This window comes from Bacillus rossius, chromosome 1, assembly GCF_032445375.1.
Source record: "Bacillus rossius redtenbacheri isolate Brsri chromosome 1, Brsri_v3, whole genome shotgun sequence".
Lineage (NCBI taxonomy): Eukaryota > Metazoa > Arthropoda > Insecta > Phasmatodea > Bacillidae > Bacillus > Bacillus rossius.
In genome coordinates, this window is record NC_086330.1 from 306,038,216 (window position 1) to 306,063,537 (window position 25,322).

Below are 25,322 nucleotides of genomic sequence, written 5' to 3' on the forward strand. Positions count from 1 at the left end.
CCAGTGCCGAAAGTCTTAGGGTGGCTCAGTGAGCAAGCCTTAAATTACACTTACTTGTGGTTGCAGCCGGCAGGCATATGCGCGGCGGTTTATCGAAATCATGTTGGCTGGAGTCGGTCAGTGCTGTACGTGGCGTGGTCCGCGATGCGGTGCGGAAATACTAACGAAGGCGGTCGGGATAAGCCCGGGCCCGCAAAATACACGCCGAGTTGACGTGAGCAGCTGTGAAATAAAAGAAAATGTTTAAGTATTAAGATAACTGCAGAATGACCGATCGGTGAAACAAAGTGAAAGGCTGCTCACGGACACATGTCTTGACCCAGCGCGGAGTGGTTGGAGACTGCCGAACATGGCCGCTTCGCAATGGAGGGAAAGTGTTACCTCTACCTCTTTTGTGAGTCGGCGCCAAAAACTTACATTATTTAACTTAATTTGCTCTATTATAAGCTAATAATACGTTCCAGGCGCCCAATTAAATGGTAGCTCCTGGTAATTCGGTGCTTTAGGCTTAACAATTGTTTCAGAGTATTTAATTATTCGAATTGTGGCATCAAGTTGGCGACTGTAAATTTACTAACATATCGTCTCACTGTTAATTGTTTTAGTGGGATTTCTCCTTTTTCCGACTTAATCATTGTCACGGGCACTTTAATTACGGCCAGTGACCGTGGTGAATGTTAATGAGGTTTTGTTGTCTGCTCCGTTCGTGTGGTGCTCGCACGGAGTGGCTACGACGCACGTGTTTAATGTCTGGTAATTAGTAATTTTGTCCAAATGGCTTTTCCCTTAATTGTTTTATGGGTTCGAGCCCCTGGGGTTCCGTGCCCTTAAGTTTCTTTACGTCTATTGGGGTCACGCCCGAGGCGCTCACCTGACTCATTCCCGCTGGCCTGGGGGTGCGCTCCAAAAATGAGATCGGGTACTAGCGGTGCGGAGCACGGGCTTAGAGGCCATGGTCGGTACGACATCAGTATTGGTGAGCCAAATGAACCTTTATGTTAGGGAAACTATTCTGAAATACAGTTTGTACATTCTAGTAGTCATAACAAGAAATAATCGCAACTTTAAAAGTACCTACTGGAGAAAATTAAAATTACAAATTTTAATCGCGCAATAGTGCATCTAACACTAATATTTTTGGCGAAGCAAATATATCAATGGTTTCCAAAGGGCGGCTAGAATACATTGAAATCAGTTTTCTCGTGCAGGGCACAGTTTATTAAAATGTTTGCTTTTTTGTTATCTAACAGGGATTGGGTTTGGACATGGAGTTTGGAATTGCAGTGAGACAGCTTGCTGTGACGTAGTTGAATTCACTTTTTATCCTCACTTCTGCCATATGGTTCCACCGAAAACATTGCGGAAATGTTTCTTGATCATGTCTAATTTTGTTTAGTAAGTGTGGATTAAAATCTCTTTCGTTAAATACAGTAACTTTGTTAAACAATGTCATTTAAAACTAATTCCACGCTGTCAATACTACACTTCAGTCATTGTTTAGAGCCTATATCCAACATGGCGCAAATATTGGCGAATGTAAAAATTAAAAAGGTTCACTTACTTATCATGTAATAATGCTGGCTTGGCCACCATCTTTGTTTGGACACGTTTTGAAATATTGTCTACGAGTTATGTTACTGTTGATCCCAAAAAGATTTTGTTTAATTTCCGAACGTAACCAATTGAATTGGTGATCGTACCCAAATTGTGTGTGCTATGGCTGGCAACACTGTTTCGTCTTGTTTATGTTTACTAATATTAATCTTCACTGCGTCGGTTTAGAGCAATGTACAGGTTATTGTACATAGAAAATTAAATATTTCGGGATGGATTATGTTGAAAATGCTGATGACGAAATAAGTACTGAATTTATTACATTTCCTGCAGAAGTCCAAAATGCTATCGAAAGGGTATGCGTTAGAGTAGGAGTAATTTAAATGCTTTTTTTAATAAATTGAAACCTTTTCTGTGTGATTAAAATTTAAATTTCCATAACGGACCTTCACAAGCTTAGTTACAGTAGTAGGTTAGTTTGAAACATGCGAGGCCTTATTTTACACCTGAGTAACAGTGGTTAGTTTGGTTATTAATTGTTTGATCATTCTCTCTAGATCGGTTATTGATTGGGTAGATACTTAATTTTCCCTGATTCGTTCCGTCACTGATTCACTCTTATCTTGTCACGTCGTTGAAAGGATATTATCTCTAATTCATTGACAAATTTTAAATCTATTTTGGAAAATGTGTGGAGTTTTTACTTCTGGGAAAAAATTCTATTATTTAAAGTGTAAAAATGGTTTGGTTATGTTACCTTCATTAATGTTAAGTATTAACATTTTGTGTATTAAATTCTTAATATTAATGCAGCTGATTTTGTTGCATGATATATTTGCTTCTTTTTTTCTTCTTCTTCTCAGAAGCTAATACTTTATGAGAACCAAAGTTTCAACATTTCTTAACTAGGTGCTTTGCAATTTTTTTTATTAACCATTATGTGCCACTCTGGTTCCCGGAGTGTGGCTGGAGTGAGCACAGTTACTTCTATCTACCAGCTGGAAACTGAAGTACCAGGCATTGCCCAGGCTTTATGCTTCATAAAGGGGCTGGATTTAGTTGGATGGAAATAGGTTTTCTCAAAATCTCATGTACTTTGACAGTAGATTATGTTAAGATAGAATAAATACAATTTCACAAATAGGTATGTTTCAGTTATATTTTTTTTACCTTCCATTTGAAAGCTTTCCATTGATCCATCCGAAGCTTCAACAAACACTCTGCCATGCCAATTCCTGAGCGAGCCTCATATAGTTGGTTTGCCTAGTGAAAATCATAGTGTTTCTAAGTTAATGCCTGCCACACAAAAGTGGTTGCCCATGTGTCCTGTACTCAAAGCGAATGCAAGTCGAATGGGAAACTGCATTTACTTGAAATCGAAAGGCAACAATCCAGTAGCCGTTGCCAGGATATAAAGAAAGTATTAACAACCAAATGGTTATTGCCAGAGATGTTGAAGGTATTAACAATGCTACAGTGATTGCGATGGAAATGAAGAAAGCTCCAACTCTATAATAGGGAAATTTCATTGTAGAAATGTATGGAAATACTGCTTTAAGGGATACGGGACATGGGTGATTATCTCTAAATCTCACATAGGCCTAGATAGTAACCTTCCCCATATTTCAAAGTTCAGTAATGAAAAATTTTACAAAGATCAGATTTAAAACTGCATATATTGAAAGAAATGAACAAACTGAAACACACACACACGTGTAGAAGTGGCAACACAAATTACAGCACTAAATTACATTGGAATTTTTATTGTAACTGACAATAGAGCAAAAATGTTAGTAATGCAAAAGAAATTTGAAATGTTGGGATTCTAGTTTTCCTTATGACACAAAAAGATAAAACTCTGGTAGGTAGTTATTGTACTAAACACTGAAATGGTTGGTATTCTAGAACACTTAAAAGTAATTCCTTAAGAAGAAATGTATTTAGTTGAAAAATTAAATGTATTATGTTTTCCTTCTCAATTCTCAATTTTTATTCTCGTGTCTCATAAGAGAATAGGGGGTGTGATGATGTAAGCGACGCTGCCATGTTTATGTCATCAGTATTGCTAGGAATCTTTTTAAGTGTGCTAATGCAGTAGGATCTTATTATCAGAGCTTTGATTAACCAAGGTTCCATACTATCTGGCCTGACCTGAAGTGCCATTACTGCAAAGACTGTTGGAACATTTGCTTGAGAACGTAGAAAATGATCTAACCATTGTTGAAAGACATCCATCCGAGATTTTGCTTATGCGAGGGTGCTGTGATCATCATTAACTCTGATAATCAAGACTCTGCTGTACTAATAAATTTTTTACAAATATTTTACTTGGGCTCAACATCGTGTCAGCAAAGTTATTAGAAACTGTAATGCAAAATGACTTCGTGCAAAGAGAGATTATAATGTAAGGCTTGGCTTCAGCCCAAAGTTGAACATCTTTTATCATTTAATTATTTATGTGGAGATATGAAAATAAACTGCCAGTGAGTGACAATTATACAATCAAGCTAGTTGGGCATATATTTTAACCACAAATATTTTTCTCAGGATAGCAGGTAAAACCTAGCATATAATATCCGGCACAAAATTTGCTAATGAAATGAAATACAATTGTAATATAGTGTTATGTCCTTATTGTGCGCGAGTGCCCTAGTTTTTTGGACATGAGCCAAATCTGACTGGTCCACCCACTAGATGGACTGTTCTGCCGGACTGAGGGTCCTGGGTTGGCCGGAAATGAGAACTGGAGAAGGTGCAGCGCATGCAGCAGTAAAGCGGGAGACACGCAGATCATTAAGGAGCTGGGGTGGGAACACCACAGGGAAGGAGGCTGATCATGGGAGGGGGTTGGGGAAAGCTGGGAGATGGTTGCACAGAGAGAGGAAAGATCATGAGTAGACAATACAGACAGAGTAGAGACAGAAGTAGGAGAACACTCATTTTGGTCTTGAGGGGAAGTTATTGGTTGTGAGTGGTGCAAAGGACTTATGAAGAAAGCTAAAATAAATGCCACAGAGTGAAACCCCAATTGCAGGTGTATATTTTAATCTAATCTCAAATTATCGGCCAGTTCTGGAATTATCTCATGTAAAATTTTCACCCTGCGGTTGTAGCACTGGACGTCCTGGAGTCCCTTTACCATCCACACTGCGTAAGGCAGAGGCAACCCACGGCAGGAACACACTTGCATGAGAACATGGGGAGCTTCAATATTTCCAACACTGTGCCACTACTTTGTGTCTCTGAGCTCAGGCTTTAAAACTGAGGGTCGCCACCCTTGCTGGGACATCTAGCTTAAATATCTAGTGTATGTATGCTGCAGCAGTGTTTTGGTCTATAATACAGCAAGTGCTTTGTCAGGGCAAAGTTGCGAACCTTTAAGGAGGATAGCGAGGAAGTATTGATTTCTTTTGTCTGTTAATTGAAAATTTCTCTTTCTTATGGCAGAGATGATGTATTGAAAGAGATTTTCATAAACCATAACGTAATGTCTGTAGACATTGTTAATGTAGGTGTAGCCTTTTTGAAAAATTGATTAAATACTAAATGCCAGGGACTTCACAAGAGAAACATTTTGTAACTGTCAGTCACTATTAACTTAAGCATTTCACTAAATTGTGTACATTTAATGCTCTAACAATGCCAAATTTAAAAATCTAAACAAAACTTTTATGGCCCAGAAACTCTTGAAACTAGTTAGGTGTTTTGGTTCCTCTCTCTTCCCTCAAACAGCAAGAGTATCTAACAAAAAATTAAAACATTCAACCAAGCTAATTTTTATATTTTATGGTTTTTTTGTATCAATACAAACACTTTTCCTCTGGGTTTATGCAGTTGTTTGTGATAGAATATAAATTCAAGCAACACAGTATCATATCAGTAAACCACAGACCTTGTTTTTAGGAGCAGAAATGGCCCTGTGGCAGAACCACTTGCTTCCTACAAAGATCACTCGGTTCGATTCCTGGTGGAGTCTTTTCAAATGGGAAACATCGCGACATTGCAGTGAGCCCGTGTGTTTACTTTCACATTCCACAACCCTCATTGTCTTAAAGACCATGATGGCAGGAAGTTGAGAGGCAGTTCCTTAGTCCCAAATCGCTGCAGGATGTTCAGTGGCCACCCAGGCATGACTCAAGTGTTTCTGTGTAGCCGTAAGCCCCTATGTACAGCCGTGCCAGGCCAAAAAACTACCCTCTGCAGGTCCTGCCGAGCAACGACCCGCTCGACCAGCCCGACTTCAACCCGGTCGAATACATCAACTCCTTGTTCCCGACGGAGCAGTCACTGTCAGGCATCGACGATGTGCTCTCCGGCATGACGAGCAAGATCCACTCCATCGACGGAGAGATCCGCGCCGTGGTCCGGGGGCAGACCAACGTGGGTCAGGTCAGTGTGGGACAGTAGTGTGTTCAGGGTTGGTGCATTTATCTGATAGTAACTGAGCAGATTATTAATTAATCTCTTTGTAGAGGTATTGTGATGATGGATGTATCATAATTCTTTTTGCTGTATTTGTTCCACATTCGACAACCCCGGTAGAATTCCTTGTGAGCTGATTAAGGCGCCACTGGTATCATGTTACTGTGACAACATGTAGTTACTTCATCCTGTGTCTGTGACTCATTGCTCAGTAACCTATTAATTGTCCTTTATCTCAAACTGTTTCTCCTGCTGGTATCAGAGGATTGCTTACACTGTTCAGATAGAGGTGCTAGATAACCAGTGTTTGGCATTCTTTAAGGGTGTGTCTTTTGAAATACACTACAAAGTGGTGAGTGATTTAGTTAATATTTAATTCTCTAAATATTCTAGCCGGGTGTTACACGATACTATGTTGGTTTTGTTTATTGCTCGACAGTAATCAGCTGTTTAAGTATCAGTTTTCTAAAGTACTTGTCACAAAAGTGATGCCTGTCTATAATTGCTACACTGTTACAATAGAAGTGCTGGTTCTAACTGTATTAAATAAAAGTTGTGTAAGACCACCTAATGGCCTCATGTAGGCTAACCTGCCTGAACTGAAAATTACTGTTCACAATGCTGTTCTGGATGGTTTTGCAATGTACATTTAAAAACTTTGTGTTTTTACCTCATAATGAAATTAGAAATAACGTATGTATACAGTAATTTGGATAAACTGTTTCTCATCATTCTTTTACCAGCCTTATACTGAGAGTTAACAGCTTCACCAATATTTTCTGTAACAAGCAATCGTGCTGGCCCATGTTCTCTTAAATTTATAATGAATCACAATTGATTAGATGGGCTTTGCTTTCTGATGCAGTAAAGGCTTTTAATCTGGCTCGTTCGAGACCACTTCCATGCTGCATGAGTGGTTTTTAGAATATTGAATGTCAATATAGTTAAAGCAGTAATACCAAAAAGAGATAATTCGTGGTAGGTACACTGTTATTTAAGAAATGTTTTAATTAATTAGTCACTCTATAACACCAAGTGAACTAAAAACATGGAGAGCTTAGTGGCTCAACTTGGCTGTTAAAGTCAACAAATGCCATAATCTACCCGGAAAATGTGAAAGAGAACGGCTTAATGGGTGCCGAACCGCAGAATGCACCGACTGTTTTTGTCAATTGTTGGCCATTATTTCTTGTTTGTGTTATTTACCTTGATTGGCTGTTAGGCATGGACATTGCTTGAGAGCACCAAGGCAAGCGTGTGAATGCATGTAGACGTGTGTCGTCACCGCGTCGTAGGATGGACGCGCGGCCCTGGAGGAGGCTCAGAAGGTGATCCGGGAGCTGTTTGGGCACGTGCGCGACATCAAGCAGAAGGCAGAGCAGTCGGAGGAGACGGTGAAGGAGATCACGCGCGACATCAAGCAGCTGGACTGCGCCAAGCGCAACCTCACATCAGCAATCACGACCTTGAACCACCTGCACATGCTAGTGGGCGGCGTGGAGTACCTGCAGTGAGTTTCCTGCTCTTGGGTTATAGAACACTTCCTTATAATCATGTGGCATAAATTAGGGGTAAGATTATATGATTAGTAACACAATTTTTACATTATGATCTTAGTATATTTAAAATACGCGTATACTTGCCAATGAATTTTTTTTCTGAGTTGATAGACATGTTTATTATAATTTATTATATTGTAAAAATTACAACATATATCAGTCAAAATTACATTGTTTATTTGGATTATGTATCATTAAAAAATTTTAGTATCAAATATTTTTCGTAATATGCTATCTTTATGAATAAAATAATTCATAAAAATAAAAACAATAACATAAAAATCTTGTGTTTTAAAAAATGTATTGGCCAAAATACAACCATAGAATCTAATCTCTACTTTTAATCATTTAGCATCATTTGGTTTAAAGTCACTTGACTTAAATAATTTTCCCTTTATAACCTTGGTCTGAAATAATTTTGCCTGAAGTTATTATTTTTAATGAAGTGGGGTGGTGCTGTTGCTAAACGCCAGACCTCTGTTCCAGAGAACTCAGGTTCGGTAAACCTGACCCAATGTCTCTACTGACCTCGCACTCACGAGACACTGAGTGCTCTTAGTAGTAGCATTAATTCCTATGTTTAATGAGTTTGAGTGTTACCTAAGTTTTTTATTTGGTAGGAATGGATTGAGTTAGTATTTGAAATGTACCAATTTATTTACATTAAAGTACACATATGTATTACAGTTCAGTACTTCTCCTCAAATATTAAATATTTAAATAACACTTCACTTTTTAAATGTCTGATGATATAATTAATCAAGCTTATTTGCTGTTAGAATCATTTTTTTAATAAGAATTTATTGTAAATTTGCTTATTTTATGATGAACCAGTTTTATGATATTTTAGTTACATTCTCAAATTATGTGTTGACTTTGATCTTTGTTTGGTAAATAACTTCATACAAGAATACATTTCAGTACACTGATTCAGTTCCAAAATCATCTCCAGATGCAAATAATTTACATCTTGTAATCGGCACAATGCAGGAAAAATAGAAACAGTTGAGCCTTTGTAATGACCTCTAAACCATTATTGTAATCTTAAAATCCTAATTATGGCAGATGCCTACTGGATATGAAATCATAACCAAACTAAAGGACTGGTCACTTATATCAAGAAAAAGTCCTAAAATAAACAGTAACGCTGCTGTCATAGTGAAAGGTAAATCCTGCAGTGTTTGCTAACTTGCAGTTTGTTTTTTTGTTACCACACTACAGTTTATAGCATCACATTAAATATAAATAGTTAGAGATTGTCCACTTATCTCATGTTAAAATCACAGGGTGGCCACCGACCGTGAAAATCGGGAAATATTTATAATTAGCATGTAATATTTTTAGTGGCTGGAAAACCATGAGAAACTCGTTAATTTTTTAAAGCCATTGGGAATTATTTGTTTGTCTACCAAGTTCAAAAGAGCTTATTCCAATTTTTGAGTCCTGTGTGTCTTTTCCTTTTGAGAACAGTTCTTCAGCTTTGTTGAAAAATAACACGCCGTGCCTAGATCTATGTCACTTATGCCATTTTTGCGTAAACCTTGGCAGCAATGTGAGATACATGACACATGTTAAGATAACACTATGAGTTGCCTGTGATAGTCTGATAAGCCATAGAAGTTTGAAGTCTACTCAATTTATTTCCTGTCTTCTCTCGTTTTTTTACTTTTACTTTTACATATGAAGATTTTCACCACCAGTGATAATAAACAGAACACACGACCGAAAACTATTACAGTTAAGTTTCAATTATTGGGGCCCCTGATTATCCGGTTTTTGGGTTCCCTGTGCTTGGATTTTGTTTAATTATTATTTTGTTGTATTTTGAAGCTGTAAAAAAAAGATGGTATCCCTCAGGCACACTTCTTCGCGCTTGGCCGGCTGATTGCTCTGACCCATCATATCTTCCACCCTCTCAGCTGTCACATTTGTCACATTTCAAACCAGAAGGGGATGCCCTGACACTGCTTCACGTCTCGCCTCCATCTGATTTCTTTCATGTGCCTCTATGTTACTTTCCACTCGCCTATTGGCTGGGCAGGCACCCGACTAGTGACAAGACTGGCTGGCATTTGGCTAGAGGAAGGAACACGGGGGAAGAAAATTAAAACTAGCCAGTGTTGAATTAACTTTCCCTCTTCGGCTGCTGTAAATGACAGTGAACGTGAACTAGCAAGGTATGTGAAGGCAATCTTTATGTGTCTATCACGACAGGTTTTCTTAACGCCAACAATATTGTTTTCTCGTGCTATTTATTTCCCATGCTTTTAATTGCAACATTTCATGATTAACACTGCAGCTATGGCTCCGCAAGATGCATTTGTATTGCTGCATCCATCTTTGATTTATGGAAACTTTACTTTGATAGGTCTGTGAAAATCAATCCTCTGAGAATTGGTGTATTAAAGTGCTACTGATATATTCCTCCAGTGTGGCACAAGTTTCCCTGCTGCTAGTTTTATGAAAGGACAAGGAACTGACAAGAAAGAATAACTTGCTGCAGAGGGGTGAAAAAATTAAATACACGGAGTGGGTTGGGGAGTAGGAGAGGAGAGAAGAGGGTGACTGCCACCTATCCAGCAGACAGAGAAAAACTGCATTGCAACACAGTGCCATACTGTTTGCATTCCAATAAGCCAAGAAACTGTACACAAAGACTTCACTTGTGCTCAGAATTCTACTCAAGACAAATATATGTGGCGACCTAAATTCAAGGGCGGCTCTTAAACTAAAAACAGATTATCCGTGTTTTTTTACAGGATTTCAATTATCGGGGCATCTGTGGGTCCCAATTGACACGGATAATCGGGAGTTTACTGTACTTTGATTCCTCATGTCAAAGACTGGAGGCTCTACTGCAGAATAAAACTAACAGATATTGAACAAGAAAGGAACTAGACTAGCAGATGGTGCTATAAGAGAAGGGTATGATGCAGTGATAAATGCAGGGTGAGTTCAAGCAGTTAAAATCACAAATACCTTGCTGCAAACAGCATGAATTGCTTATGCTTATGTGAATAGCATGAAAGAAAAGTGAAAATATTGTCCAATTGCAATAAAACGCAGCACGAGAGAAGAAATGCCATGCTAGAGAGATGAGGCATTAGTCACAAAAATGTTAAACTGCTTTGTGAAGCTAAGAAAGAGGTAGAATTAATATACATGAGCACATAAAAGGTGTCTTAATATAGAAGTAGTTTTGCGAACTATTAATTTACATATTTATTAGCTAAACATTTTCTTATACAATATATATTGTGTGCATATAAGTCATATATAACCAAAGATTCTATTCCTTCAAAGTGAATGACTGAAATTTATAACATTTTGTGATATGAATTGTAAATTTAAGAAAACTGTAAGAAATATTTGGATGCTTTAAAACTAACTTTTAAAATCATTTTGCAGAAAATTAAGCTTTTAACTTCTCAATTTTTTTTTTTTTACTAAATAAATTAAGTTGCTGTTTTACTCCTATTGTCTTCTTGGAATATCTTATATGAGTATGCAGAGTGAAAAGAAGCATTTCCAAGAGATTAAAAAGAAGAGAGAAATTCTAGTGGTTGTTTTGAATGTAATACATGCATGACATCAATAAATAAATTTGCTTGTTAAATTTTTTAAATACCCCAACTTCTTTTTCCAGTGGAACTTGTTTTTAAAAAATGTAAGGAAAGACCTGGAATTTTTAAATTCAGAGCCTTTAAAACCTGGAAATAACAAAAAATTTAAAATTCCAGGTAGAGTGGCCACCCTAAATTATCTGAAGAGGTTTAATCTTCTGACATAAAAATGAAGACCAGTCCTATGAATACATAGTAGATATGTTTTGTATGTTTAATTTTGTTTATTTTACCTGTACCTAGGAAGCAATAGACTTTATTCCACTCTTGGGCAAAATGCACTATTAACCATAAATTTTACCACCATTTGATGCTCTTTCTGTTGGCATTTAACACTAAGATATACAATATATATAAAAAATTCACTTATTTTCAGCAGAAAATATTTTTGTATACAAGTGAGGTAATATTTAAAATTCTTTATGCTGTTCTCTTAAAAAATATGTTTTTTTTTGACACACTTTGAGGTACAGATACAGATACAGAAAAATGACCTCGTGATATGAAAGTTAAAAAAAAAAAAAAAAAAAAAAGAATCATTCATTGTAAATTCCTGCATGTCTTCAAACTGGTGTTGAAAACTTTGACAGGGTCTTGTAGTGTCTATGCTAATTTTTATGTGTTATGTAGGACGCTGACGAAGAAACGGCAGTATGGAGAGATTGTAATGCCTCTCCAGGCCGTCATGGAGGTGGTGAAGCACTTTGAGAACTACAACAGCATTCCGCAAGTCAGGCATTTATCAGAACAGGTTTGTTTAGTGAATTGTTAATTTAATTATACGGACCAGTGTTTGCAGGCTCATTGCAGCAATGTTTTAATTTTTATGATTCAATTCTAAATACACTAGAGTCCCGTTATAGCGAGGTGTCACGGTTCTGGGTTTGATCCTCGCTATAACCGTGTCCTCGCTATAACCGAATTGGACAAATTTTGGCCCCCAAAAATTAAAATTAACCGAAAATAGCATAAAAATTGTGTTTAAACCTGTAAAATTGGAAAATAACAGGTTATATTAACGAAATCTTAATTTCTGTGAGCAGATGTGTGGATTCTCTTTAAAACGATGCCCCATAAGTACGGATTCGATCACAGATTGCGTCAAAATAACCAGAATACCCTGCCACGCCACGTAAGTATAGCATCTTGGCCCGCGGCCGACACAGCATTGTCCTGCTATCTATTGTCGACGCGGGCAGTCTGCTGGCGGCCATGTTGGTTCGGGATGTTGCTAACAGGTGGTGCTAGTGTAGCGCGACGATTTAATTCCTTGCAGGAGTGCGGCTGCGGCAACGCACGTACGCCTCAAACGAAATAGTCGCTGGAAAACAATACTTTTTTCATTTAAAGAAACCTGTCAACTTTTTTAGAAAATAAATTTGGGATTAAACTCAAACCATCACCACCCCTTTCCCGGACAGATACCCCAACAACTGACCGAAACAAAAGTTACAAGAAAACTGCCCTAGCGATTCGGAAATAAATACGGTACCTAGTGCCTACTAGAGGTGTAAAAGTAACGAAAAAATGTGTACCCGTATGTATTCGTTACTATAACAATTAGTACTCGTTACTATCGTTACGTTACTCGTTACTTCTGATACCGCATAACATGCTATGTTGCAGCAACGAATCGAGTCGTATTGCGTACGCGTACAGTATGACGTCGCATAAATAATAATAAAAAATAGAATATAAACAATTAACAATATTTGATAATTAATAGTTTTTGTTAACCAAGAAACAATTAAATCTCATTAGAGCGGCTTTTTAATATTATCTCTTTTAAGATAACAATAAAAAAACGTGAAAATACGCGATTATAAAAACAAAAACATATTTCTAATTTGTAAAAGATACTTTCTTACGTTGTTTTTGTTCCAATCTCAAACTTTGTCTACACACGGCAGACGGCGCAGATAACTAACGGATGTTTGATAAAAGAAAGAAAGGATGGGATTCTATTTTTAAAGCCACGCACTTAGGTGGCGACTGCAAGGCTGAAGAATGTGACAGGCGTCAACAGCAAGATGTCTAGTGGCGAGCGAGAGGGGTGGAGATAAAGCAGACAAATAACAAAAGCGCGCTTCAAGCGATCACGCCGTAAATTCCTCAAAAATACCTCGTTATAGCCGTGTTCTCGCTATTACCGTGCTCGCTATAACGAGATTCTACTGTATATAATCTGCCCATTTATGAAACATACAGTTTCCTAGTCGTTTTGCCACGGGTAAGAGGTTTAAAAAAACTCTCCAGGTCTATAAGATAAAGATTACTCTGTTTTATCGCATAAATGTCGCACCAATATTTTAGGACGTCAAAATTTAGATAAAAAACTTCTCGCATAAACATCGCATTATGTTTTTGGTCCCGCTGTTGGATTCCAAGCGCTTTGTGTAAGTGTTTTTTCCATATAAAACAACGTATTTTAAAGTAGAAGTATAATATTTATTCGGATATTACCGCGTATTTATTTAATTAACGGAAATACAAAGTTGTCTGATGTGTAAATTTTCTTTTAAAGACTTTTTAAATGTTATAACCTTTATCTGTTCGTCTGCATCACTGCAGTGTACCACTTATGAAAATGTAGCCAGTGCTAGTTGGCATCATTCATGTTTGGTTATGTTGCTTCCCGTATAGAGCGCGCACACGTAGTAGAATATCGCTATCTCGCCGATTGCATGCAACACGCGCTCTGTCTAGTGCCGAGTTAACCACACTTGATGGTCCGCACTCTTTTGTGGTAAGTGTGTACTATACGACAACGATACTTATGTGTTAGTTCAGGCTCGCATTCGGGTAACAGATTATGTTTTTCTATTTGAAGTTGAAGAAATGTTTTTGTTGCATGACTTATTAATTTAAATTGTTGGGCGTGCTTTTGTATACTCTACTTTTTAAATAAACGTATTTTCCAGGAATGGGTTTTATTTTTATGAATAACTTTACCTAACAAAAAAAAAATTTTCTTTCATAAATGTCGCACCCCTACCTTTCAAACTTGATTTTAGAATAAAATGTGCGATGATTATGCGATAAAACACGTTATTAACAAAAAGGTTACTTTGATAGTTAAATTTCCCTTCTGTTTCTTTATGTTATTGTAATTTTAGTTATATTAGCCTATATTCGTTAAAAAATTTATATTAATAATGGTTTTTTCTGGAAGCAAAGCATGTTTTGGGTGGTTTCATGATCACCCGCGGAGGCTTAAAGGTGTTATAACTCGTAGACAGTTGCACAAGTATTAATGAAATATTTTAGCTTTCAGAGCAATATTCCTGGTGTTAATGTGATTGATGAAACTCTTTAAGACAGTAAAAAGATTTTCACAAAAAAAAATTACAACTTAAATATTTGTGACAATTTTTTGCTTTCAGGATTTTAATATATGTTATGAATTCAGAAACAGGGAGGAAAATACTTTGGGGTAATTGCAGTGCTACTGCTAACATGGAGGTGTTAGTCTATGGAGTGGGTGTCTGTTCTAAAGTCATGCTGGTTAGCAATTAGCTAAACAAGCCATAGCTGTATAAAGGCCTATGCTGAAAGTTTGTTTAGTAGCTTGAAAGGAATTCAAATGAATGAAAATTAGAAATGTCATCACATATTGCATAGTTTACATTATTATCAAAAAAAGTTCTGCTATCAAGCTGGTGGATCCATTCTCATTTTGCATTCAGTTATAAACATGAAAATGATATGCACCCTTTCAATGTCATCCTGTCTTTTATAGAGCTAATGAAGATAGGTCCGGTCAGTTCTGATTGAAGTTTTTTAACTGTCCGGAATTGCTGGGTGCCCGGACGAAAAATGCATGCAATAGGCAGCATTCATAGAGTTTTTGAAGTAGTTGAACGATAGTTCGTGTTTGTTGCTATCAATGAAGAGGATTGTTGATGGGATGTGGATAGCTGATAACTTTCATTCCCTTGAAGATGAAAGTGCAGGTTGTTTTGTCAGTGGTGAAGATTAAGGTTTGGGGTCAGCTTAAGTCGCTTTGCGTGCTGAACATGTCGAGGTTTGTAACAGTAGGAAGGGCTTCATAGCAGTCTGTGTCAGGCAGCGGAGAGAGAGAGAGCTGTATCTGTTGGTGGTTACGACAGCGTTTTCGTAGTGGAGATTTCGATGGACGCACTTGGAGGTCTTGGAGGGAATACTTGGCTTGTCAGACAACTTTTGAAAGAACTGTTGTGGCAAGTCCTGATGCATCTTTTGGATTTGTTTTGCAGGTTCATCAGATTCATTTGGAGTTGGCTCACCAGATAACCGGGGACTTCCAGGAGGCATTCACAGGACCCAATGCGAAGCAGTTCTCCCCCAACAGGCAGCTGGCGGAGGCATGCCTCGTGGTCTCCATACTGGACCCAAAAGTCAAGTGAGCCTTTGTTGTGGTTATTTGCAGGGTTATGTGATACTTCTATTATTTAGTGAAACATTGTTCGGCAAACTTTCGTGAACTTGAAGAAGGGGCAAAAAAAAACCTTTGTTATATTTTGTTGCGAAAAATGTTTCCAGAACTACAAAAATCAAGATTAACAACTAGATCTAGTAATTAGTACCCCAAGTGTACTGATACAGCGATACACACACACACACACAGAGATATATATATATACATACACACACACACACATATTTTTATATATATATATATATATATATATATATATATATATATATATATATATATATATATATATATATATATATATAGTTACGATTTACCGCGGGTTGGTAAAGGATAGCCCAATTAAAGATTTTTATCACACACACAGTTTTATTTATTACCACTACTTGTCACTTACAAATAATCTTCTAAATTGGCAGATAATTAATTACACGTAATGAAATGTCAATTCCCCAGTCACTCGTTTCACACACCTCGCTGGGCCGCACTTCCGGCGCAACTCTCGTCGCAGCACCCCTCGTGGGTCTCCGCCGCGGGACTCCGTCGCCGCACTCTGCCGCCGCCGCCGTCACACCCTTCGCCGAGATCCCACACGACGACTCGCTCACAACTTCACTCGCGACTCCGTCGCGCCCGCGACTCTATCATCCGGAAACTCCCGACTCCACTGAACTCACTCACTCCCTGCCCTGGAACCTTCATCCAAGGACTTCGCCACTTTGCCGCACCCGCGGCACTATCGCCCGGAAACTCCGCCGCGGGAGAACTCCCGATTCCACTCACTCACTCAGACTCTCACTCTGACCCTTGTCCTCGGGCCTACCTCCTTATATAGCCCTTGGGTTCCCGTCCAGAACAATCGGGTATGTCTCCGAGATATCGCGCGACCTTCGCCGTCGAAATGTCCAGAAACGCGTCGTGAGTCCTGTCGAAGGACGCGGCGGCTGCTCAAAGAACGCCGATAAACGCAACAGCATCGGGTTCCCACAAAATGCGCCGATAAACATGTCTGAGTCCTTTTATGCCGCAGTGTGGCCTCTTTTACGCAACTCGATTTGAGGCAGGTGCGCGCTGCGAAGGTCAGGATGTCGCGAGATAGTATGACACGAGATACCAGGGAGAGGATGCGGGTGGAAGGGGGCGCAGACAGGCCGAATGAGCGCGGCCACGCCAAGCACTGCAGCCAAGCGCGATCGTAACAATATATATATATATATATATATATATATATATATATATATATATATTTATTTAAGTGTTTGGAGTCCTATAAATCAAAATCCAGTAGTTGACATTTTAACAATAGGCTCCCAATTTATTTACGTTTGGACTGAGAGAGGGGAAACGGTGTGGACGGTGGAAGCAGCGCGGGAGGGGAGGAACAGACTCGTGACGGCACATGCACGCCAGTCGTGTGATCGTTGATGGTCGCCGACACTGTTTGAATTCAACGTTTATAATTTTGGAAAACAACGTTGATGGTTGCCGAAACTGTTTGAATTCATCGTTTATTATTTTGGAAAACAACTAAAAAGATGTTAAAGTGCAATATCACTGTTTAAAAAAAAAGCGGCCAATGAATGGCGCCGTTTCTGGCACCCCAGATTAGTATATAACGGCGAGTAGGTGATTTCTCTGGGAGTCGCTGGGGTCACTGGGAGTCGAACCGCGTCACTCCGCGCGGCGCAGTATCACGTTTCGCTGAAGATCGCGCGAAACGACCGTCGTTCCTGTACCGGTTTATGCAGTTGACTATTCGCCGAATATATTGAACTGTTCGGGAATTTTGCACACCGCGAGCCTCACGTGTTTATCGCGACGTCCGCGTTACGGACTTTGTGATTTTGTTTTTGCTACGGACTGAACTGCGTGTGACATCGTCCGGGGAGGCCAGCACACAGCCCAGAGTATCATGTTGAGGACTTGAGGTAGACATCTGACACTGCAGACATAAGGTAAGGCAGTGCATGTTTGGAGTTGCACATCGGCTCTTATTTTTTTTCTCGCTACTCCGGGAATCGGCACAGCTCCTTTAGAACTAACCAACGTCTAGAATTGGAATGCGCCATGGTGCCCCAGTGGTCCGAAGATAAGAACGTGCTCTACCCCTGAAGAACTATTTGGAACTGTTATTTTTCACATAAATTTTGTTGGCAACGTTTATTTTGCACTGGGGTGTGAACATTGCATAAACCTTCCTCAGGCTATGGTTGGACTTAAGAACATCCTAACTCCTGTTGTTTTCTTGTGTAGTTGGCTAGTCACAGCTTACTTTTTCTGAGGACTTTAAACAATAGACTATATAATTACCTGGTTCTGTTTTTCGAACGTAATTTCTAAAATAATTGTTATTACTTTTGTTGTCATCAATCTTCATAATTATAAATATAAATTGGTCACAAGCTTGTTTATTTATTTAAAGTCAGCAAGCACAGTCTCCCGTCAGCATTTTCATTACTCAACATAAATATTTACTTTAATGGTTAGTAATGATGCCACTCGTGAATTGACATGTCATTTTCATACCACCCCCAGAGCTGTGTTTGTAAACAAAACAACACATTATCTATTTATGTATATTTAAACATCCACACACGTTCAAAACCTATCACCACCATATCCAGTAGTAAAAATATAAAAGAGTTTTCAGCACAAAAACTGGCATCCCAACGTGGGGCCTTATAGGAGCAGCTACTGGAATACATTCTGAGGAGCTATCAGCACGTTACGGCTATTGTTGACATTGCTTTGTCGTAGTGTTATCATATCTATGTCGTTATGTCTCGCCAGCAGCCGGAACAGGAACAGAATTTGATTGAAAGCTCACATTTGGATAGTGACACAGACACAGCTCCCTCCGGGAGTGAGTGTTCGCCATTGTTGGTGTCAGAAATGACGGCTGCGAGTACCGACGGTCACACAGTTGATGTGGCTGTAGGGAGGTCTACTCTGGGTTCCAGTCCCGAGGATGAGACTCCCACTATTATTTTAGGAATACAACCCAACAGATGTACCGTAAAACGGGGTGAATAGGATCATTTTATAACTTTGAATGGCTGTAGGTTTTCATAAAAAAAGTAGTTTTCAAATATGACTATTGTATTCTTTGAGTTTTGGCTTCTAGTTTCGAATGTATGTTCCGAATTTCATTTATGTATGGCATATATATTTATATATTTTTTTAGTGCTCTGATCTTATTAGTCCGTAAGTTGGGGTGAATAGGATCACCAACTAGTGTTATGTGATTTAACCCATTCTACTGGTTTTGGGACCAATAGGATCACAGTAAAGATAAATTATTTTATTGGAAACAAATTGGAAACATAAATAATTGTTTTAAACATAATTAATTAAAATTTTTATTTATATCAACTTTACAAACACACATCCTGAAAAATACAAAACTGACGTAATGTAGCAAACAAAGCTAGCAAAGATAGCTAGCTTGAAAAACCGTTAACAAATAACATTGCACAGAAATAATTCCATGAACTCATAGTTGCTTACTAAATATGGCACCAAAAACTTAAATTACAAAATCAACATTGTGCAGTCAATCACTCCAAAGAAGTTGTGTCACAGCGGAAGTGATATTGCCCTCTTTGTGTTCTTTTCAAAACGAGGAGAGTTTCAATTTGTTGATTGCTGATCTCACAAATATCATTTACATCTGGAAAAATGAAGAATGTGTCCTTTTTCCCCAGTTCGTTTACGGAGGAACTTTACAGTCAACACCATCTCGTTTACAGTTTCAACTTGTGCTACAAACCTCCTCACTCGTTTGCTTGTTTGAAATTTGATAATTGCAAAACCACCTGGAAGAAGTGGGGTGTTGCTTACATCCTCAACGTCTTGGCTACTATTTCCAGCCTCTGTGATGGTGACAGGACCAGAAGTAGTCATAATTTTGAATCACAATTGTAACAGTGTGTGTTCGTCGGAATGTTCGTCGGGTTCAGGATCTGGATCATCAACACTTTCATCACTAACTTCACAGTTGTCTTCGTCATAGTGGTATGAAACACTTTTCCAAGCTTCTACTGTTATTCTGGACTTCCGTTTTCGTGCAGGTTTAGCTTCTGGTTTTCCTCTCATTTCTTGAAGCACTTCAATTAGTGATTGATCGACGTCATTTCCAAGTGCTTCTGTCCTTTCTTCAGCAGATGGCACTCGGTCAAGCACTTTTGCTGGATCAAAGGGCACAATGCCACATGCTTTGAAACCTGCCTTCAAGTTATAGCTAGCATTGTGCCCGATGTCACGCATTAGCCGAGATAACAATCGCGGGAAAACATCCTTAGGAACTGAGCTCTCTCTCCTTCCTGGTCCCATTTTCCAGTTGTTCAAACATTTTCTCCAACAAATTTTCAGTGGCCTGAAAAATGCTACGTCAAGTGGCTGGGTGAGGTGCGTCGAATTAGAAGGCAAGAATATCATCCTAATGTCATTATCATCACAAACTCTAACAGATTCAACCGAAAGATGCGAGGACAGGTTGTCTCCAAGCAAAATTTTTTTACCTTGTAGTTGTGAAAAATAAGGCACAACTATTGTTTTCAACCAGTCATCAAAGCACTCGCTATCAAACCAGCCCGATGTACTTCGGTTGAAACGAGTCCCCTTTGGTGCATTCTCAACCCATGTTGAATACAAATGCTTAGCCCGATAAACTACATAGGGAGGCAACAATGTCCCATCAGCAGAACCTGCAAATATTATGGATGTAGCAGACTTTGATGTGTTGATCACTCGCTCTGGATACTTGCATCCCCTTTTAACAATGACTTTGGGCCTCCCTGGATCGTCCGCGAGATTAGTTTCATCAAAGTTGACTAGATTGCTGGGAGGAATGTCGCAGATTTCCATTTCCAGGTTGTTTAAATATTCCTTCAGTAGAGGTCGGGAAACTGCAGCACGTGCTCGTTTGATGTTCTGGCACAATCTAAGGCTCAACCTTGCCTTATGTCTTCTTAAAAAAATTGTTGCGAACTCATGACCAGGGATGTTATTTTTGAATTTCTTTACATTTTTCCCTTTACGGTCCAAATATCCTTTCACAAAAAGACGCAATGGGGTATCCCCAGTCAGCACATAACACGATGCATGAAACAATAACATCATCTTCTTCAGCTGAAAGGGATGTTTGTCCTCCTTGTGGCCTTAGAGATGGAGTCTTGTAGTGACGATGTAATACACTATATGGAATGTCAAAATCTCTCGCTGCTTGTCTGATTGACCTTCCACGATTTATAACCCTAAGAGCCAATTCAATTTCATGACTTGACCTTTTTACGTAACTCTTCGTACGGGGATCTGGTCGATAATTTCTTGGCATGGCTAGCAGCCGCACACTGAAACAAACAATAATATTACTACAACTATAAGTTAAATTAACATAAATGTGTATTATTACATTGTCCTAACCTACCTAACGAAACCTAACCTTCTCTCATATAAAACAGAATTATTAACTGGCACCTAATTAACCTATTCACACAAGTCGGTCTGTCAGCCGTCGCATGCCATTACCAATATGGCACACAGATCAATTTGCCAGGTGTCAGAAAATTAGTGTCCATAATCAACTTAAAAATGTAATTTAAAATTTTGTAATTAGACAGCAGTTGACAATAACAAAATAAATAGGTATTAAAACAATGTGCCTTCAGTTTCGAGTATTTTGTTTACAGGTAAGAAGACATTTTGAAAACATTAAAATTTACTTTTAAATATTTAATGCAAATATTAAATGGTGTAAGTAAAGATTTGCAGTTTGTGGAGAGATTATTGACAGATCGGGTTAACAAAACAGTTGACACACAATTTCAGACAATATTAAAACTCAAATCTGCTATTCAGCACAATTACAGTCATGATCCTATTCACCCCTTTTTTACAATAATCAGGTCAAAAACCTGTAAAGTAACAATTAAAAATAACAGAGATTATACTCACCAAATCTGATTATATCAATGTTTCTGGCACCAAACAACTATTAATTACTGATACAGCCACACTGATACCAATCACCTAACCTGCACAACAACTAAAGTTATGGAGGCTATCTAATTAGCTGATACTTAAAGCAACTGTTGCCAACCCTCCAACTATTCAGTTTTGCAACTTTTGAATTGAATTTACACCATTTTCATGTTCTACGGTATTTTTCCTTTCAAATGCCATAACCAATTTTTTATTTTTAATAATTGCTCAATTAATTATGAAATCATTTACATTTTCCTCAAATTTGATCCTATTCACCCTGCTGATCCTATTCACCCTGCAGATCCTATTCACCCCGTTTTACGGTACCCACTAGTACGTCAGAGTCCGCGTCCGCCTTGACAGGGACGGACAGGTTAGAGTAGCTGCTTATGAAGCTAGCTATCGATGTAAGTTCAGTCCGGACATAGCTGAACGGACGTCTGGACGCGATTGTGGCAGATTTTGACCTGAGTGTTAGCACTCGTCTGGATACGGCGACGGCGGACATAAATAGAAACACGACTGGACGTCTGGACACTGCCATGACGGACATGGGCGGACGCCTTGACATTGTCACAGCGCGACTGGAAGCAGTTTCTTCTGAGGTCACGGACAGTATCAACCGCATTAGGACTGACGTTACGGACGTGACTGCACGTCTGGACACGGCCGTGACGGACATGGGGTTACTTTGGGAAGAAGTTACTGTCAGAGTTGACCATACGGGGAGTGAAGTCGCGGGACTCACTGCTCGTCTGCACGATTTTACAAAGGGTCTGGACATTGTTGAGGGTCGTGTAGAGTCTGCTACGCGGGAGCGGCAGGATATACAACACAGTTGCGTAGCTAATCATGCCATCTTACGCGAGGAGGTAGTTTCTCGTCTGGAGGTTATCGAAGGATCGGCTGCGACCTTGCACAGCCGATCAGATGCATTGGTCAGTGGAGCTGCGTATGTCGAAGAACGAGCAACTACAGCGCAGGATTTATCAACAATGGAGTCGGCTGATCGCCAGTTCCGGGAATTGGAGCAGCGCCTAGTTGATCTTGGTACTAATTCTGTGCGTAGTAGCGCGCCACAACCTAGCGCTACCTGTGGCAGCGGTCGTCAGGAGCCACCTACATGTGTCCCATCAGCATCTAGGGTGACTACACAGAATGCTGTACCCCTACCGACTAGTGCACCAGCCATCACACCATTGTTGGACTCCGCGGCGTTGCTACACCACCCGGCCAGGCATTGGTTGGAAGCGATGCCAAGCTTCTCAGGAAAGGTTGGGGAGAATCCCATTCGTTTCCTTAGTCAATTTAACGAATATGCCCGAACGTTTGGACTAATGGACGCCAATAAACTGAAGTGTCTGAGCACAGCTTTGAAATCTCACGCCTATTATTGGTGGGAGGTTAATATCCCTTCCACCTCGTCCTACGAGCAGTTCCGGGAGCTGTTTCAACAGCAGTACTGGAATCTGCGGGTCCAAGGCAACCTGCGGGCGCAATTGCACTCGGAGCGTTACGACCCCAGGCGCGGCCCGTCCTTGGAGTCTCACCTGTCACACATTAACGAGAAGACCTGTTACCTTACTCTCGCCATGAGTGACGAGGAGTTCTACGCCACTGTGACGGAACAGCTTCCGCTGTAGTACCAAAAACAGCTTGTTGGACGCACGTACCGGGATGTCGCTGACTTCCGGGAGCAGCTGCTATTGTTGGACAGATTGGATACGCTGTCTAAGCCACAGCAAGCCGTTGAAAGTACGGACAGAGTGCCCTTCACACTGAAGCAACAGCCTGTCAATAATTATTGGCAGCAGCGGGATCGGCAATAGGACCACCGTCAGGCCCCTGTCAACATGTTGCGTTGGGAGCGCGTGGCTGGCTACGAACAACATAACAATGGAAACCAGCGTGGAGTCCGTCAGTACTGCGGTAAAGGCGGTAACCGGAACAACAAGAGGTGGTCGGCTCAGTCCAAGTACAATAGGGATGGCGAGGGCAGTCAGAACTCGCAGGGACAGCAACAATGGGGTAACAGACGTAGGTCACGGTCACGTGAACGCAGACGTCGATCTAAGTCGGATGACGAGTACGAGAGCTCGAAGCGACGCCGCCAGGTGACAGACCCGCAGGATGCAGTTGAAACCGGAAACGCGCCACAACAAAGGAAGTCCACGCATCATAGTGACACCGACTCTAACGCCAAGTTGCACCACGTGGCTAAGGACGGCCACGCGCAACAATACAGTTCCGTACAGCAGGACGGAGTACCGCCCCTGCAGGGCTATTTTGCCCGCAACGAACCGCTCAACCCAGCCGCCGCCATCTTTCAAACTCCATCTTTCTAACTCCGGGAAGCAACGCGACATGAGGACAGGCGTGGTCAACAGTATAAGTAGGATCTCCTGCGCAGCATGAGCAGCTTAGGTAGGATAACCTGTTAAACTAAGGAGGGGTTGAGGTCGAAGTGCCCCGGACCGCGACCCAGGTTGACGACAGAGGGGTAGGAGTTAGGTCCGCAGATTATGGCGATGAGATTTATACATGTCTTAGTTATAAGAAATTTTTGTGTACTGTTATTTTACGTGATAGTGAACGTGAGTTTTTGTACAACGAGCAGGAAAGTGACGTGTCATACAAGCAGATCGTGTGTCCGGAAATGTCAATGAAAATTAACGGCCAGGACGTGCAGGTGTTAATTGACTCTGGAGCCGAAGTGTCGTGCATGAGCGAGGAATTGCTGCTCCGGTTGAAGCAGAAACACCCCCCGGAGGGAACTTCTCAGAGACCTGGGAACCCAGCAGCGCGAGAACGATTATTGTGGTGGCATCATTCGCCTTCTGCAGGAGCGGCCGCCGGAGCACCAAATCCATCGTCGCTTCCGTACGTCGGCGACCGGCGAATTATTCTACCACTCGCAGAGGCGAGGCAGTTTCAACTCGGAAAGGAAACCAGTCCTCCCCGTCAAGATCCGGACAGACCTCATCTGGGAAGTTCATCAAGTCCTAGGACATGTCGGGAGCCGCAAGTTGTGCGACGCGCTGTCCCGTCAGTTGTACTGGCCGGACATGCCACGACATGTGACGCGTGTGACGTCGTCATGTGATATCTGCCAGAAAGCCAAGCACCCACAAGTTAAGTTGCATGGCGTGTTACAGGTCATTATCCCTACTCGTGCTCTACAGTGTGTATCAGCGGACCTGTTTGGTCCTTTTCCGGTATCAACAGGAGGCGCCAAGCACGTATTTGCCTTAATCGACATTTTCAGTAAGCATACGAAACTGTACGCCATCCGCAACGCCACCTCGAAGGCGGTATTGCGACACTTTAAGAGCTACGTCAAGGAAATGGGCAAGCCAGAGCGGATCCTCACCGATCGAGCCACCATGTTCATCAGTCAGATCTCGCAACAGGGTGTGCGGGATTTAGGCATTACCCCCACAACAATATCCGTCCGCCACCCGCAGAGCAACCTGGTCGAGCGACAGATGCGCTCGCTCGGTAATCGTATGCGCACCTACTGTCACAACAAACAACAGTCGTGGTGCAATATGTTGCCTTACGCGGAATGCGTCTTTAACCACACCACTCATTCGGCAACGGGCTTAAAATCGTACGAAGTCCTTTGCCGGGCGCGATCCGAGGTGATTGACCCCTCCTACTTACCGAATTGCGACACTCTACCCCAGCAAGACGACCTACCAAGCTGTGCTGAAGTGCACGAGCTTGTGCCAGCGAAGTTGATATCTGAAGTGGCCGCGAGACAG

At 40.5% G+C, this 25,322-nt stretch overlaps 1 protein-coding gene across 2 annotated transcripts in view; it reads left to right on the forward strand.

Moving 5' to 3' along the window:
• Positions 1–1,685: 1,685 nt before the first annotated feature.
• Positions 1,686–25,322, forward strand: part of LOC134527862 (vacuolar protein sorting-associated protein 53 homolog) — a 113,251-nt gene continuing 89,614 nt past the window's right edge. The window contains exons 1-5 of one of the 2 annotated variants that reach the window (XM_063360841.1): positions 1,686–1,910; positions 5,758–5,943; positions 7,272–7,486; positions 11,789–11,909; positions 15,394–15,539. In XM_063360841.1, the coding sequence (XP_063216911.1) occupies positions 1,827–1,910; positions 5,758–5,943; positions 7,272–7,486; positions 11,789–11,909; positions 15,394–15,539 (752 nt within the window). In that variant the 5' untranslated portion in view covers positions 1,686–1,826. Of the gene's footprint in view, positions 1,911–5,757; positions 5,944–7,271; positions 7,487–9,847; positions 10,485–11,788; positions 11,910–15,393; positions 15,540–25,322 lie in introns of those variants that run through there. The other variant, XM_063360842.1, reaches the window with a different exon arrangement.